The sequence below is a fragment of the Argopecten irradians genome, chromosome 4 (genome assembly GCF_041381155.1).
Source record: "Argopecten irradians isolate NY chromosome 4, Ai_NY, whole genome shotgun sequence".
NCBI classification, from domain to species: domain Eukaryota; kingdom Metazoa; phylum Mollusca; class Bivalvia; order Pectinida; family Pectinidae; genus Argopecten; species Argopecten irradians.
In genome coordinates this window covers 33,214,743-33,232,667 of record NC_091137.1, presented here as the reverse complement: position 1 = coordinate 33,232,667, position 17,925 = coordinate 33,214,743, and the positions used below count along the sequence as shown (strand labels likewise).

General features: G+C 36.1%; 1 protein-coding gene across 1 annotated transcript; it reads left to right on the top strand.

The window, feature by feature from the left end:
* The first annotated feature begins 2,249 nt into the window (after positions 1-2,249).
* LOC138321361 (FMRFamide receptor-like) lies at positions 2,250-7,219 on the top strand. The gene is made up of 2 exons (XM_069265004.1): positions 2,250-4,030; positions 4,430-7,219. Exon 1 carries the CDS (start codon positions 2,533-2,535, stop codon positions 3,577-3,579), a length of 1,047 nt encoding a protein of 348 aa, XP_069121105.1. The 5' UTR covers positions 2,250-2,532; the 3' UTR covers positions 3,580-4,030; positions 4,430-7,219.
* Positions 7,220-17,925: the final 10,706 nt, after the last annotated feature.

Below are 17,925 nucleotides of genomic sequence, written 5' to 3'. Positions count from 1 at the left end.
AATCTTACACTCGTGACTATGTGATATGAATTTAACAAACTCGTTAAATAATCTGATATGCCACGAGCCTTATATCAAATTATTGAACTCGTTTGATAAATTCCATATCACATAGCCACTCATGTAAGATCCTGTATTTTTGTTGGCTGTAGGAGAACGTCTTACTGAGAGCCGAGAAGACCACGATTGAGAAGACAATCAGGTCTGTAACGGTTCCCGACTCACTGAGGATAGTTGATGAATTTGGTCTTGCGAAACTATTTTCCTCGCCAGAATCAACATCTCGGCTATTTCCATGCGATTACATAGTGGTCAATTCCGTTCCGTACACAGCCAGGTCATCCAATATGTCCTACATTTTGACGACGGACAGGATTATGTATACTAGTTACGATAATAAGGTGGAACTGTCGAACTCATCACAACCAGTGTTACTTTCTGTTGCTAACCAAATTAGGTGTAAAGCTGGGACAAGGGTTAACATAGATTTTTATGGGGATATTTGTGTAGACGACGTTACAACTCATATCATCTCACAAATGGCGAGGTGCTTGTCTGAGACTGATGACAATATATTGATGTTTGTGACGTTCCCAGTGGACATGAGGGAAGACATTCTTTTGAATGTACTTGACAGACTTGCATTGAAAGTTACACTTAGAGGACCCCAGTATGGTGTTGTTCGTATGGTTCGTTCGGATGGAACCACCGAGTCGGGATCGCCTAGTGATAAGGATGACTGGCTTTGAACAACTGTCTTCAATATTTTGGTCCAGGATTAACTTCTGAGAAGAAGAGGATAATAGTGGTTCGTTCAGACATGAAAAAATTAAAGACTGCTCCATGTCTCTTGTTTCAAAGCGACTAGGTTACACCAATATGAAAAAGTTTTATCAATGATATAAACTGTTTCAACTAGGCCCCGTCACTACACGCCACACCTCCATGCTGCTTCGACAACAGACTAACAAGTGTAGGAGTTATTCAATAACCGAAATACTGGAGCCAAACCACAAAATTGCTGATCATTCGACTTCATGAGTTTCCGAAACACTATGAAATGAGACCAAAGTGAAAACATCTTATTAGCAAAACGAAATATTGGTACGACCAACAATATTAACAATATGAATTCAGAAAGAGAGTTACAAATAAAGGTGTACCGAATGACCTTTGATTACGAATCGTTATGGTTCTTTTATATTGGCAGGTAGGGCATTAGAATTGTACCAGCTGTCCCTATTGCATGATCGTAAAAGGCGACTAAATTTAGGATCTTATCTTTTCTCTTCTTCCTAACTGACTTTATCTTTCCTAATGACTCCCTTGGCTCCGCCTTAATTTTGGAATTGAGTTGAGCGTTCGCCCCTGTTAGGAAGGCTCTGGGTTCTGTCCCCTGGCCGAGACACACCAAAGTCTATAAAAGTGGTAGTTTCTGCTCCTGCTTAGCGCTCAAAATACAGGGAGTGGGACGACTGGTTCGCCCGTTGTCAGTATAATGTGACCGGGTGTGGCGTGTTGCTTGGTGTCTTCGGCGACATGCTTCAGTGATATAGCACTATAAAAAGGTAAACAGTTCCACTACACAAGAAGACACTACATGAATGTACCACAGTCTCCCAAAACACGCACCTCGGACAACATACACGCAACACACAGCATTCATTGGGGGCGTCCTTATATGACCATAGCTGTTAATAGGACGTTAATCAAACAAACAAACAAACAATGGATAACAAAAATGTCTGTCAGAATGATGAACCTGCGATATAAACCTTCCAAAGAACAGAACAGAATGGTTTAAAACGAAATATACAATATACAATGGAAGTTTCCATTAAACCATTGATTTAATCTCCTCTGTGAAATAATGTAGAGGAAAACAATGTATCATGTTGGGACGAATAATAGTAAAGCGTAATATTACAATTGAAATGTATCTTCACTGGCAGATGTGTTTATGCAAAATAACATCAAATATTGATATAACTATTGGGGTATGCCCTTGATATTTCATTATTACAATGGTTTTCATTAACAGTCATGCATACAAAATCATACTGGAATCAATAATTTTATATTTTATGTATTGATTATCGATATTCTAGTGTAATTAGATTGGAAATATTTAAATCAGGCTGTATAAGGCTACCCAGACCAAATAATACTGTTATCATTGCCAGAACAAAACGAGTGAGGATATGTGAGCCTTGGAACATTTACGTGTTGCCTTCTGGGTAAAGAGTTCGCATCAGATAAAGAAGTGTCTATTGCTTAGCGGAATTGGACTGGGACGCTCATTAGTGACCAGGTAGCTCAGTAAGTTGAATATATCCAGCTATTGGTGTCGCAGATTCGAGTGCCGGTCTGGCCGCTACATTTTCTCCTCTCTTGTTACGAATGGTTAGTAAAAAGTATAAAGGAATGGAGATTCACACATTTCAATACTATTCAATATTAGATGGTAGATATGACTTCAATTACCACTGACGTTTACACGTAGTACATTTGTCTGGACAGTCCGTAGAGACAATGAACTCTTCAAATAATACAAACACATCGGGAAACAACGACATCTATGAACACTTCATGTATATTCTTATTATATATGGAATAATAACACCAGTCATTGTGGCCTTTGGATACTTTGGGAATATACTGACGGCCATAGTGCTATGGAGAAGAGTAAAATCGTCCACGAACACACTCCTTCTCCGTGCTCTAGTTCTGTCTGACATCACCATGATAACGGATGTGTTTCTGGTTTTCTCTCTTCCGACACTGATTTCTGCATTGATAGAATATGACCTTGGAAATAATTTAATGCACAGTCATTTTTCCATGGTGATGAATTACGTAATAATGACGTCACAGCAGATCAATATATATATTCTTGTGTTGATATCTGTCGAGCGATATTTCGCTGTTTGTCATCCACTAAAGTACGCAAATAACAAGAGCGGAAGAAGAACACTAGCTAGTATATGTGGGTTTGTCGGTTTTTCTGTAATTTTCAACATCCCTCGTATTCTAGCATTCACTATACATCCTACTGGATGTGTAAATATACACTCCTCTTTAACGTGTTATAAAATAGTATATACAGATTTTGGAGAAGGTTATTTCTATCAGGAAATTTACACGGTATGGATGTATGGTGCATTATTCTTTGTGCTTCCTCTCTTCGTGTTGTTAATCATGAATATTTTCATCATTAAAGAACTTGCTAAAATGAAAAGAGCTCGAAAAAACCTGGGGGTAGCAAATTCCACCAACAAGACCGACAGTATTACCGTTAGTCTTGTCATCATCATGGCCGTGTTCTTTGTTGTACAAAGTCTGGGATTTTTTAACCAGTTCGTAAACATAGTGTTTAATAATATTGATCAAGAGATATTTGTAAGTGTTGTAAATACATTATATACTGCAAACTCCAGTACTAATACATTGATTTATGCAGCTACTGGGATGAAATTTAGAAGGGATGTTTCTGGACTTTTCAAAAAGTGTTTCAGATGCTCCAAGTTACTAACAATGTCGTCAGACCAGTACACAGTGACAGACATCAGTGTTGTGTAATCTTAAAAAAAGATTATATGCTTAGTCATGATTATTTATATCAATTATGTATTGGAATATATTACAAGCGGTCTAGCCGGCTTTTTGTACGGGGATGATAATTTTGATATTGTATGACACATTTGCTATGATCGAGAAAATGCGATCCATGAAAAATGGGTTGGTTTTTTTAAATAAAAGTTTATTCATAATAGGCATGTAATCATTATACATGTAGTGTCCTCTCACAGGAGGAGATCCATTCATCATTCCCACTTTCATACATAGCTAGGCCTAGAACCTATAGATTTATGTCTTGATTATATTAAGGGAGGTAACTCTTAATACCACCCGGAAGTCAGTAATTTCACGCGAAACACAGTATCCACATGTTGGCGTCTACACGTGGTCCACTAAGCTAGCTATAGTCTACACTTGGGTGGTAAAGATAAACAGTTGTCTACTATTTCAGGTAAGTGAACTGCATGATTTATATTATTACAAAAGACCCTTTTTCCAAAATACATTTTTGTATTGTTATTGCCATTTCTAGCACAGGGTCCTGGGAGTCTAGTAAGCTAACACTCTAGCCCTGGCTGCTCTCTACATGCAAATAAATACTTCATACTCCAGCAGTCTAAGATACAAATTACCGGTAAATTGTAATTTAAATAATTTCTACGTTAATATCCAAAGTTTCTGTACATTTTATACCAATTAATGTAAACAAAAGTACTTCACAGTGAATGTTACACATTGTCATACATGCAACTAAATGTAGTTCGTATGAAATAAAACAAAATTATATTCAGTTTAAAATGAAATATAATTGACACTATAATTATTTTGATTTGCTAATATTTCTTTTCAGCAACAGTTGGATTTATTCCAAAAAGTGCCTGTTGAAGCTATGTCGATGCTGTTTGTGTTATTTCAAGTGATCCATTGCCATTGGGATTTATTTTCTAAAGAAGTTAGTGATGTTGAAAAAATGTTTGAATGATATAATCATACCCTCATAGACAGATGGCGAAAATTGAAAACCGCATTTTAAAAAAAAATGTTTATTTATTCATTTTTTGTAATTAAAATCACGAAAATTTTGAAATCTGACCTATCGGAGACAAACAAAGGAACTATGCTTATCATCACAAATAGATAAAGTATTCACTTTACAAGTGAAGCAACATCAAAACTGATATACATGTACCTTTTAATATTCTCTGGCGATACAAACTTGTGTGTGCCCTGATTAATCACTATAAAGCAGGTCCCATGTTTAAGTATACTATAGTTAATCGTTTTATTTACTATCGGGTTCCACGAACTTTTTAGGAGATAATGGATAACGCCAGTGAAATGTAAATGTTTTATAAAGTGATTATCAGATCCTGCTAATGGAGAAGGCATGAATAATTCAGGTGTGGCGATACTGCTAGATGGAGAATATTGTCAGCATCGGTTAATGGCATCTATCAAATATTCCGCCACATATGTCATAATCGAAGAGGTTATTGTACCCAACTAAAGTTACATGTGATTTTCAATGGTTTAAAGGCCCACTACCGTTCCGAAACGGCTTTAAATTTTTAAAATGGGAATGTAAAACAAGATCGATAATTTTGTAGAGCCGCAAAATTTATTAACTTACCGTTAATACTATATTTATCCTCACCTTCTAAACGATTTGATTAAAATAAATAAAATGTTTATTTTCATAACGCGGGTCGTATTATGTTTCCCGCCGTCGTCCTAAATACCGGGCGGTAGTTGACTATCACTGCGCCAGACGGCAAAACAGCGAATTGACTCTCCACTGTTTTCATATATTACGCAGGAAATCTTGCATATGTTTGGTGTCGTAACCTTATTTTAGGTCATCGGTACGCATTTTCTGATGTTATTAATGTTTTTTTAAGAAACCTTTATATTTTGCTCCGGAAAGGTAATGGGCCTTTAAAGTAGGTTCTGAAATTGCGACGATATATAACGCATTGATTCAATCGAATGCTGAGCTTATTGTTCAGTATGAATGCTTTAAACTATTCTGGTTCTTCAAACTTTACCGATATGACGGAAAATTATTACACCGTACCACAGAATGTTTTCATTGCATTAATCCCATATGGAATAGTTTCTCCCGTCATCGTGGCCTTTGGACATCTTGGAAATATACTGACGGCTGTAGTAATATGGAAAAAGGAAATGTCCTCCACGAATACCATTCGCACCAGTGTTCAAGTAGCTAAATTTGTTTGAGATTGTCGTCTGACTTGACGATATTACATCCTTCGGAGCCATGTGATTATATAATATACGCTTAGATCCATCGCCATCTATGGAACAACTTCACTTGTATGTATTTGTGGTGACGCGTAACTGTCAACACGTGGATTACTAGCGGTGCATGTTTTATAATACACATGATTAAATTCTCAAAGAACAAAGACAAGAGGATATGTTTATAACTGACCTCTATCAGAGGGTCTCACGCCCGTCCACCCCAAAGACTCGATCGTAGGACGAACATAGGCACAGAGGTAATGTTTACATTTGACACCCATCATTTTTAACAAAAATGAAAGCACGTCGGCCCGGTCGGGATATTTTTCCGTTTCTTTATACAATTGTTAATTTAAAAATTGTTTGAATCATATATAAATATAAAACATGTATATATTGTTTAGATTTTTCCAAAATTCTATGAAAAACAACAATATACACGTAATGTTGCGTCAAAATGTAAACAAAGCCATGTGTTTCTTTTTTTTTTTTAAAGTAGTCCTTTTACGTTGCACAGAACATTTTCATACGCAAGTTCAAAGTTCAATGTTACCATGCAGTTATGGTAAACAAAATCCGCTAGTATTAGAGTATAGTGACCAAGCCTAGCAAGTGTAAATATATAATTATGGCGTCACAAGTATTTAAGTCGAGCGAGAAAAGTGGTAATAAGGGAAAAGCTACTTTTTGAAAAACCTTTCTTATATCTGATCAGCCAGGAAATGTGATGATGATTGGAAATACGTTAGGGTACCAAGCAGTAAATGGTATAGTGAAATTGATGTGAAAGCGTTGTATAATTGATATTATTTTCAAACGGACAAAACTGACTGATTTCCATATTTGATACACAGCCAATGGCTAATGAAAATTGGTATCGATGTTATGGACATAAATATTTAAGTAACAATGACATTATGTATATGGTAGTATTAGTGTAAATAGTTTGTATTGATATTTGCGACTTTGTATGACTGAAACTAGTGCTAATCGAACTGTACGATATGAACATTTCAAATCTATCAGATTCTCTATGTGATTTCATCAAGGGACACAATGAAACATTTGACAGCAGCCTTGAGTATATATTTATTGTATATGGGATAATTTCTCCAATTATCGTAGCCTTTGGATACTTTGGGAATATACTGACAGCAATAGTGTTGTGAAAAAAGGAAAAATCTTCCACGAACACACTCCTTCTCCGTGCTCTGGTTCTGTCTGATATCACCATGCTAACGGAGAAGTTTCTGGTTTTTTTCCGTACCTACGTTAATCTCAAAATTGTTAGACTATGATCTTGGTACAAATGTGATTGAAAGCCGAGGATTCACAGTCATGGATTACTTAATGATGACGTCACAACAATTTAATGTCTATAGTCTTCAGGGGCGTAGCTTGCTCTTTAAAAAAAAGCCCGGGCTTGCACATAAAAATCCTAGTATGGGTTACTCATTGTCTTGTAAAGTTAAAACATCTATGTAGATCCGTCAAAGTCTTGAATGTAAATTAAAATCAAAGTAAAATAACCTAAACGTTTACGTAGATGATTTATCTAAAATTAATAATACTGAAAAATACGTTATGCGTTAATATGAATCTTCTAAGACACAAGATGGCTTGTTCAATATTAAAACGAAAGACACGCAAAGTCAAAGGACGACAGATGAAATATCGAAAGTGACACCTCGCAAATTATAGTGACACAGAGTAGATTCTACTTAGATAGTCCGCTAAAACCTGCTTATATTATTAGGCTTTTTATTTATTTTTTGCCAAATATAAAGTCTATATATTAGACAAAAAAACTTATAATATAGGCGGGCTTAGCGGAAAAGATTCTATTTAGTAAATGCACAATCTACTGACACATACTCTTGTTGGAGCGATACATTGTATAGAGAATTAAAACTTCCCGTCAAGAAAGACTTTAAGAAGACAAAATACTATTTTTTCAATCAGTGCGACTTTTATGCCTTACAATATGAGGCGCTGTTTTTATATTCATTCATTTTTTCACATATATGTATAATTCGATTTTTACACATAAATAAATTCGATAACGTAAGAAAGTTCCGTCAATCTATCATCAAATCGCATTAGAGTCACTCAGGATTCACAGTCATGGATTACTTAATGATGACGTCACAACAATTTAATGTCTATAGTCTTATGTTCATCTCAGTCGAGCGGTACACCGCCGTTTGTCATCCATTGAAGTACATTAAATACAGAAGTCGAAGAAGAACATTAGCCCTAATATGTGGAATCATCGGTTGCTCAGCTATTTACAATATTCCTCGTTTGATAGCGTCTACAGTTCAACCTATCATGTGCGTAAATGTAAATTCCTCTTTGACGTGCTATGAAAGAATTAATACAGAATTTGGAGAAACTTATTTCTACCAGGGCATTTACAATGTATGGATGTATGGTGTGATATACTTTATGATTCCCCTCATTGTTTTGCTGATAATGAATATCTTTATCATAAAAGAATTGATAAAGATGAGAAGGATGCGAAATCACTTGGGTGTAATAAATTCAGCCAAGGCCAGAAAAGACAGCATCACTGTCAGTCTCGTTATCACCATGGTCGAAACATGCGCAATCAGTACTTCATTCCATATAAGACATAGTGCCAAGGAATATTTTGGGAAGCAATTAATGATTTTAATTTTTTTATCTTGAAGTAAAATAAGAATCTCAAACTTTTCAATGGTGGTAATGGTGTAAAGTAACTGAAGAAAATACTAAATCATCTGCTCCTGTTTTTGATAGTGAAAAATACCATTTGTCAGCGGTGTAGCATCTTTAAAAGCTCCTTTGGCTAGATTAACTTTGTTGTCCGTAGTTTTGGTAAAATGTCTAATGAAAAATTCTCACATTTATTTATATGCATTCATATGTGATATTTAATGAAAAAAAATATGAAATTTTGAAAAATGAAAATAAAAATTCACTATTACCTACTGGTGTCAGACTTTTGCATCTCCCGTTTTCATGGAACTGTAACTTTGCAAAAGAAAGAGATTGTCAAATGCCTGTATCTTGCCGGTACAAGATAAAAATTGTCATATCATCCGTCATATTTCAAAGACTCAAAGACTTAATATTATTGGTCTACTGTACCCAATAGTATTTACTCCATTACTTGGTTTACTCGCCGCTGACTGAGCCATATTTATATTACCGCTGATGTAAAGATATAAGTGTACTCTATTGTAAATATTGATTATATCATAACCAACTATTAGATAATATCTCGGAGCCAAATCCTTTGTGAATACGCGTGTCTTGTACATGATTGGGGGACTGACCTAATCAAGAAACAATTGAAGGAATGGTTTAATATCAGCCAATGACCTTTCAAAGTAATACGAATGTCCTTCAAATTAAAGACAAGTCATTTTGGGTACATATTCACTAACGTCACTTGCTTTGTTCGTTTTAAACAATTACAGTACAGTGAATATTGAAAAGCTGTTACTTCGTGGAAATGCATCCATCATAGTACAACATAATACAACATAAACATAATAGTTGACTGTGGATCACTCATCACAGAAAAGTGATAATAAGGGAAAAGCTACTTTTGAAAAAAAGTCTTATATCTGACCAGCCATGTAATGCAGTGAATGGTACAATCAAATAGATGTGAAAGCGTTGCATTTTCTTATTTTAAACGGAGAAAACAGACTGATTTCCATATTTGGTGCACAGACAATGGCTTATGGAAGTCGATGTTATTGACATAAATGATTCAGTTATTTTGTATGATTGGAACTAGTGCTAATCGAACTGTCCGATATGAGCTTTTCAAATCTATTAGATTCTTCAAGTGATTTCATGAAGGGACACAATGAAACATTTGATAGCAGCTTTGAGTATACATGTATATATATTATATATGGGATAATTTCTCCAATTATTGTAGCCTTTGGATATTTGACGCCGATAGTGCTGAGGTAAAAGCAAAAATCGTCCACGAACACACTCCTTCTCCGTGCTCTGGTTCTGTCTGATATCACCATGCTAACGGAGAAGTTTCTGGTTTTTTTTCTCTTCCAACTTTAATTTCTGAATTGTTAGACTATGATCTTGGTACAAATGTGATTGAAAGCCGAGGATTCACAGTCATGGATTACTTAATGATGACGTCACAACAATTTAATGTCTATAGTCTTATGTTCATCTCAGTCGAGCGGTACACCGCCGTTTGTCATCCATTGAAGTACATTAAATACAGAAGTAAATACAGAAGTCGAAAGAAGAACAAAACTTCAGACGGTCCGTGCCAGGCAGCAATCACGTTCCCCGAAATCCCACAGTGATTTCAAGTTTTGTGACGTTCTGCTGCGTTTTTCCACGTTTTATCACGGTTGATGCAGATTGGCTGCACGTTTTGTGCCCTTTTATTAAGGTTTGTCAAGGTTATGACGGCAAGCCAAGGTGGATGATAACCGTTTTGATGCGTTGTCAAGGCATATCACGGCTTGTAGCGTTGAAAGCCCGACGTGATACGGCTTGTTACGTCTTATTACGGTCTTACGTTGCAAGCAATATATGATGGAGTATCCTTGCCTGGCCTGATACATATTTGCTACTTCATGAAATTATTTGTATAAATAAATAGAAATAGCCATTATCAATTTAAACCATCAAATTATACCAAAACTATTATTGCAAAAGGTAGATTAAGTGAGAACCATTACAGAAAAAAAATTTGCATAGAAACACTTGGCTATAATAATTATATATTTATACCAAATACAGTTAAGATTTTTTTTCTTTTAACACATTTGTAATTAAAACGTGTTTGAAATGACATTTTCGGCAATATATATTGTTTCATTTGCTCCAAAAAGCCCGGCATCAGACTTTCATTCCTAGTAAGCCTTGGCGGACCGTGAAAAACGGTTCGGAGCTTAATCAAAACGTGTAAAACATAGCAGACCTCATCAGATCGTAACAGGCCTAGAGAGAACGTAGTGGTATCCTTGATAAACCGTGCTAAAGCCGTAGTGTACCTTTAACGTCCGGGAACAGCTATTTCCCCTATATCAGCGGTCCATCATCACGTAATCCGTAAAAGACCGTGGTAAAACTACAGAGACAAAAATAGCCAAAATTCCACGGCGCACCACGTTTCGGGCAAACGGGGTGACCGTGGTCGCCGGGAACAAAGTGTAAACCTAGCATAAACCAAGCGAAATATTTTGATTTATGGAGCCACAGGGAAGAATTTTCGAAGGAATGTTTCTTGTCTTTTCACATCATGATTCTAGTGTCCAACCGCCTCACGCCAAGTGATAGAAATACGTGTTCTGTGAATTTCAAGACTGGTTGTAGGCTATGTTTCAGCTTTATTTGAATTCATTTAGATATACTTATCATTTTATCCATTTTACAAATATATTGTAATAACATATTTTCTTAACTGAAACACGTAACTCACCAAAAATGCATTTAAATACAATTCATTCTTGTGATTAATTTGATTTCGATTTGATGCATAATTGAAAAGCTTATGTGGTAACTAGGGCACCAATGCTACTTGACACCATACAACGCCGCTGATATTTGGGTTGACTGTACAGGTAGTAAGAACAACATGACACGTTTCTATTATTTAGTCATATACAAAGGGATTTACATATTTCATTAAAATAGTAATATGCGCACTTCTGTTCCATATTTTCAAGTGACCAAGGGTGTCAGCTCTGTCGCATAATTGCACCCAAAAATATCCATTTTTTCCAGTGCAAAGATTTTATTCTCTCACGTGATTTACTATTCACTGACTTGAACACAAAGTACTATATTAATAAGACTTATCTCGTATGTTATGTAATAAATTATGCATTTTAATGAAATTCGATTTTGAGCCTTAAAAAAGGAGTGCGTATCATGGGATTAAATTCAGCATTGAACTCTTTCAGTTAGTATTCATAGCCAATATGAATGCCAAGCCGATAGAGGCAAATTCAATAAATCACTCTAGCGCTTCATGTATAATTTGCCTCTGTCCACTTGACATTCATACTGGCTGCGAAAAACGTTCAATGGTTATTATTTACATTTGGATAAAATTTAATAATGAAATCCCAAGGAATTTTGCATCTATAATGATATCATTCGTTATCGACAAGGATGGAAAAGCCATTTGAACAGCCATATCCGCGATCGTTGGCACAATGATAATAACGTTATTATAAGCGGTTGTACTTCATATGAATGCAAACTGCGCTTGGTAAGGTAACATAGTGGGACTGCAGTGAAAATGTAAATATTGCTGTTTGAACTCGTCTACAACATATGGAATAGGGATGTAGTCAACTCTTCTGATCATTAAATGTTTTCATATAATTGTGAGCGAGAGATATTTACCTATATCACGCTTCAGATATCACGCTATCGCCACGAGGCCCCCATAGTTTAAAGCCCAACTTTAGAGCACGATTTCCACGAGATATTGCGCAAGTAAAATTAATTTCGAACATCCCTCGTACACGCGGGTCAACGTGCCAGGTGAATAAGACCTGAAGAATTCGATCTTTACGTTCTGCAAAACCATAGTTACCCCAACTTTACAAGCAATTCTCATAGGTCACGTTTGACAGCGATAGGACTTGACAGCTAAATTAATTATAATATTTCGTTTTGCTTTAATGATTATAGGTTTGTACACAAGCAAACTGTGATGACTTTTTGTTTGTTAAATTCATATTCAGATCAATCGCAAAAAAAATCGTGTGCGTGAAAGCCCTAGTTTTTGCAAGTTTCAAAAGTTCATACTGAACTTCTAACAGGATTTGACTGCTTTAATAATATCGGTTACGGTTACAGAACTTTGCTGACTTCTGCTTCTTCTTATCCCTTATGATTCTTGTAAAATCCTTTGAAGATCAACACATATACCCGGAGTATAAACCTATGTACGTGTCTAGTGTGTTTTCGAGGGCAACTGAGACCAGAAAGGTTCCAGGTTGTAGATTGTCAAAGAGATAGGCCGATTTCATCGGCCACTAGGCCAGCCATCCGTCCAGAGTATTTGCTAATCCGATTCGGTGTGTTCAATCAGCGAATTTGAGTTGCTACATTTTCATCTTTCATGCATATTATATGTAGCACGAGCTTTTTGCGTAGTTATAAAGTTACGCCAGGTCGCATTCTCGAGTAGATGAATGATATTGATGTCCTGAATTCTACATGACATAATAAAACAACGCATTTATACTAAAAAATCTGGGGATTCAGAATCAGGTATATTACAACAATCTTTACAGGGGCGATAAGCGGGGGTGGGGGGGGAACGTTCCGCAGAATGGGGGGGCAAACATGTCTTTTTGCCCCCCCCCCCCATTTTTGCTGAGGTGAAATTTTCTAAAATTGCACATTTGAAAGAAAAAAAGGGTCCTCCTGCACACCGATTTTTATACTTCATTTTTGAAAATTTTCCGCTGCGCGGCGCTATTCCTAAATGTTCAAGCGCGTAATGTTCAAACCTTTAATAATGAAAATTCAATACACTCGAACTAGACTCAAAACGTCCATTAAGGGATTATACTATTTCAAAAAATGATAAAAGATGAATTTCTTTATATATCTTGGCAAGACAATCAAATCATTATTATTTTGAGTTACACAACAATGTGCCGATGGTGTGGATCCGGGTATGTGTTCAGATCGAGCTGGTTTGCATATATGACGACATTTACAATAATCATTTCTAAATGCAGGTAACTTAAATCGAAAAATTGCCGTGTTAAGAAGGCTTTAAAATCATCAAAATACAAATTCGTATTTTTTTTTTTTTTTTTCACTCAGGGGAGACCCCCCGTACCCCACAAAAACCGAAAGGTAACTTTAAAATCGAAAAATTGCCGTGTTAAGAATGCTTTAAAAATCGTCAAAATACAAATCGTAACATTTTTTCTCAGGGGGAGACCCACGTACCCCACAAAAAAACCCACCAAAATCTCGCGCCTACGGCGCACGCAAATTCAACAAAATGCAACGTAAAACTCATCTCAGCCGTTCTAAACTGTCAAAAAAAATTCCCGGGGGCATGGTGGCTGATTACGGCCATCTCGTGTTGTTGTGTTGTCGCCTTGTCGTGTTGTCGCCTTGTCGAGTTGTCGCGGTCTCAAACCCGAGATTTAACAGTTTAAAATGTCGACTAGTCGCGTTTTCGAACCGCGACAAGTCGACAAGACGACAAGTCGACAACACGACAAGTCGACATTTTCAAACACGCTAATTAGCGCGTACAGAATCTCGTGTTGTCGCGGTAAAATGTCGACTTGTCGTGTTGTCGAGTTGTCGAGTTGTGTCGACTTGTCGTGTTGTCGCCTTGTCGTGTTGTCGACTTGTCGTGTTGTCGAGTTGTCGAGTTGTCGACTTGTCGCCTTCCTGTACACATGCGCACACAATGGATAACACTCGCCATAATTGGATTGCTAATGGAAATAATTGTGTGCATGTGTTTGTACCTAGATGAAGAGAATTTTGATAGCAATTTCTTCACCGAGAGTTGTCAAAGTATTTTTCTCTGAACTATGAATTTTATGGTGGCATATTTCTGCCATCGAGTTAGTTTAGTCGTCGACTTATGGTTACTCATCAACTTTGACCAGATAGTTATGTCGGCAAGTCGAGTTATAAGATGACTTTTTGATATAGTTACGTTGACCAGTCGAGTTATAACATGACGTGTTGAGATATATAAGTCCACATATTCATATTGGAAAGTCGAGTTACACTATCGCGACTGACTATCGTGGATCTCGTCGTAATAAGGTAAGTCAATTTTCCAGGATGTATGATGTAAGTCGACTTGCCGACATAAATATCTAAACAAGTCATGATATAACTCGACAGGTCGACATAATTATCTCGGCAAAGTTACGTTACATAACTCGACCTAAAATAACACAATGGCAGATCCTGCACATCCCGGCCATGAAACTGTAGCCTGCGTGTACGTAGCTGTTAGCCCGAGCTAAGGAAGTGTACAACGAATTATTAATATATATATAACCGTGGGTTGAAAATTCGTTTCAAAGCTGTGTGTGTGTTTTGTTGATTTGCATTCGTACCAAGTCCATGTAGTACATACCGTACTATACTATATTAAAAGAATGAATGAAAATAAAAATAAAAAAATAAAATAAAAAAAGATTTTTTTTATGTTGTATTTTCTTGTGAATCCCGAAAAAAACCAGTTACGTAATTTAAAAGCCATAAAGGTCACAGTACAGGTACACAATACACGCTGGGAAACCAGATTTACTTGTTAGCTTGGCCTACATAAATATGTACATCCCTCGATCAGAGATTTAAATGTAAATCTCTGCCTCGATACACTTATATAAAGGCACAACGAATTTTTGTTACGGTCTTAATGTTCAGATTCAAACTTTGGGCTGAAAATCCTTCAGGGACGCGGTTTTAAACTCCCAACTCGCGATACATCTGCATCTATTTTTCGTAGTAAAAACATGCGTTCTTTGTAGTCAAACGTAGTAAAAAAAAGTCACGTGCTTATACCTCATTCATGCCATTGGCCGGAATATACAATTGTATTATGGGTAACTAGTGATCACGTGATTTTGTGTTTACTTCCAAATATGGTGATAGTTTGCTTGCCATTTCTTCGGAGAAATTGATTTATTTGAAAATATTTAGACTCCAAAATATTATTAATATTGCGTGTTTATCATTTGACTTGCACATATGCACTGTTTTACTATAAATAATGAACTGAAATGAGTTGTGAAACTGCCATTTTCACGTTTTGTAAATAAATGATATAATGCGAATTGACCAATTCAATAGGTCTAACCGTCTAATCGAAAATCAGCGAAGATCGGCTACTCCCGGCTAAATTCGTAGAATTCTAAATTTATATTTATATATATTATTACCTGCTTTAGGGCTCAGAACATATACATATAACACAGAGAAAATAAGGCCAAAGTATGTATAAATACCAGGTCAGAGAAATCACTCTATTTGGAAGTAAACACACACTCATGTGATCACTAGTTACCCACTAATACAATTCCATATTTATTTCGGCCAATGGCATGAATGAGGTATAATCACGTGACTTGTTTTACTACGTTTTACTACAAAGAACGCGTGTTTTGTACAATTATGGGGAAAATCCTCCGCGGATCGTGGTTTCATTTCCACCATTTGAAATTGTTAGCAATACTTATGGTGGCATATTTCTGCCATCGAGTTAGTTTAGGTCGACTTAGGGTAACTCAACTTTGACCAGATAGTTATGTCGGCAAGTCGAGTTATTACATGACCTATTGAGATATTTATGTCGGTAAGTTGACTTTTAACACGACAAATCCACATATTTACATTGGAAAGTCGAGTTACACTATCGCGACTGACTATCGTGGATCTCGTCGTAATAAAGTAAGTCAATTTTCCAGGATGTAAGTCGACTTTCCGTGATGTAAGTTGACTTGCCGACATAAATATCTCAACAAGTCATGAAAATAACTATGATATGTATGGTGGCATATTTCTGCCATCGAGTTGCCGACGTACGACTTAATGAGATAATTAAGGTATTATGTCGACATCTTATAGGAAGATGTCGACATAAACAGAAGAATATGTCGACTTACAACATGTACCTGCCCACATAATGATTCCAAGATATTTATGTAGAATGTCGGTAACTCGGCGATTAATCGTGTTTATGCTCGGGTGTGACACCGACTTGTCAGTTATTGATGTCGACATCTAAACTAAAAGATGTCGACATCTGGTCTTGAAAGTGGAAATCAAAGGCCACTCTTTCATGACGCACTGTGTATATGCAGCAAGGTACCATACAGCAGAGATCGACGTTGATTTTGTTAATTCAGGTTTTTATTTATTTGATTTCAAAATTAAAAATTGTGATCCTGCACATCCCGGCCATGCAGCTGTAATTAACATACGTGTACGTAGCTGTTAGTCCGAGCTGAGGAAGTAAGAGTGCAAGAGGACTCTGCTTTGTACAACGAATTTCCATCCTCTTGACCATAATAATTTACTAATATTGGGGTATAACCTTGGGTTGAAAATTCGTTTAAAAGCTCTGTGTGTGTTTGTTGATTGGCATTCTTACCAAGTCCATGTAGTACATACCGTACTATACTATATAAAAAAGAATGAATGAAAAATTAAAAAAAAAAATGCAAAACAATGATTTTTTCATGTTTTGTTTTCTTGCGAATCACGAAAAATACCAGTTACGTAATTTAAAAGCCATAACGGTCACAGAACAGGTACACAATACACATTGGGAAACCAGCTTTACTTGTTAACTTGCCCTGTCCATATATAAATACATAAATATTTACATCCCTCGATACACTTATATAAAGGCACAACGAATTTTCCTTACGGTCAACCTTTCGACTAAAAATCCTCCCGGAACGCAGTTTTATTAGGATTTATTAGGACAAATTGATGGATGCAGGCTGGAAGCCTCTATATCCATATCAACAATATATACATTCATAAAATAAGTGAATAAATTCCAGTATATCAATGGCTATTATCCTACAATATAGACTATTAGATTTTAAAACAAATGTTTTTCTAGTGTTCATCTAACATTACTTCAAAGTTGTATACAGTATCTGCATCTATAATGTGTTGCGGCAATTTATTCCATATGTCTACTATTCTGTTACTGAAGATATTTCTATCTTAATTCTAAATTGCAACGTTTCTTAAAAAATTTTCTCAGAGTGACCTGTCGTTCTGCCTGTACTGTCCATTTGCAAAAAGTTCTCAGTTACTCTACGATCATATTATAATTTTTTATTTTAAAAACATTTATAATGTCCCCTCTAGTTCTCCGATGTTGTAAAGTTGGAAGATTTAGTCTTTCTAAGCGTTCCTCGTATGTTAGGTTTTTGAGGTTTTAAGCTCCAAACTCGCGATACATAGATCTGCATTTATTTTTCGTAGTAAAAACACGCGTTCATTGTAGTCAAACGTAGTAAAAAAAAAAAAAAAGTCACGTGCTTATACTTCATTCATGCCATTGGTCGGAATATACAA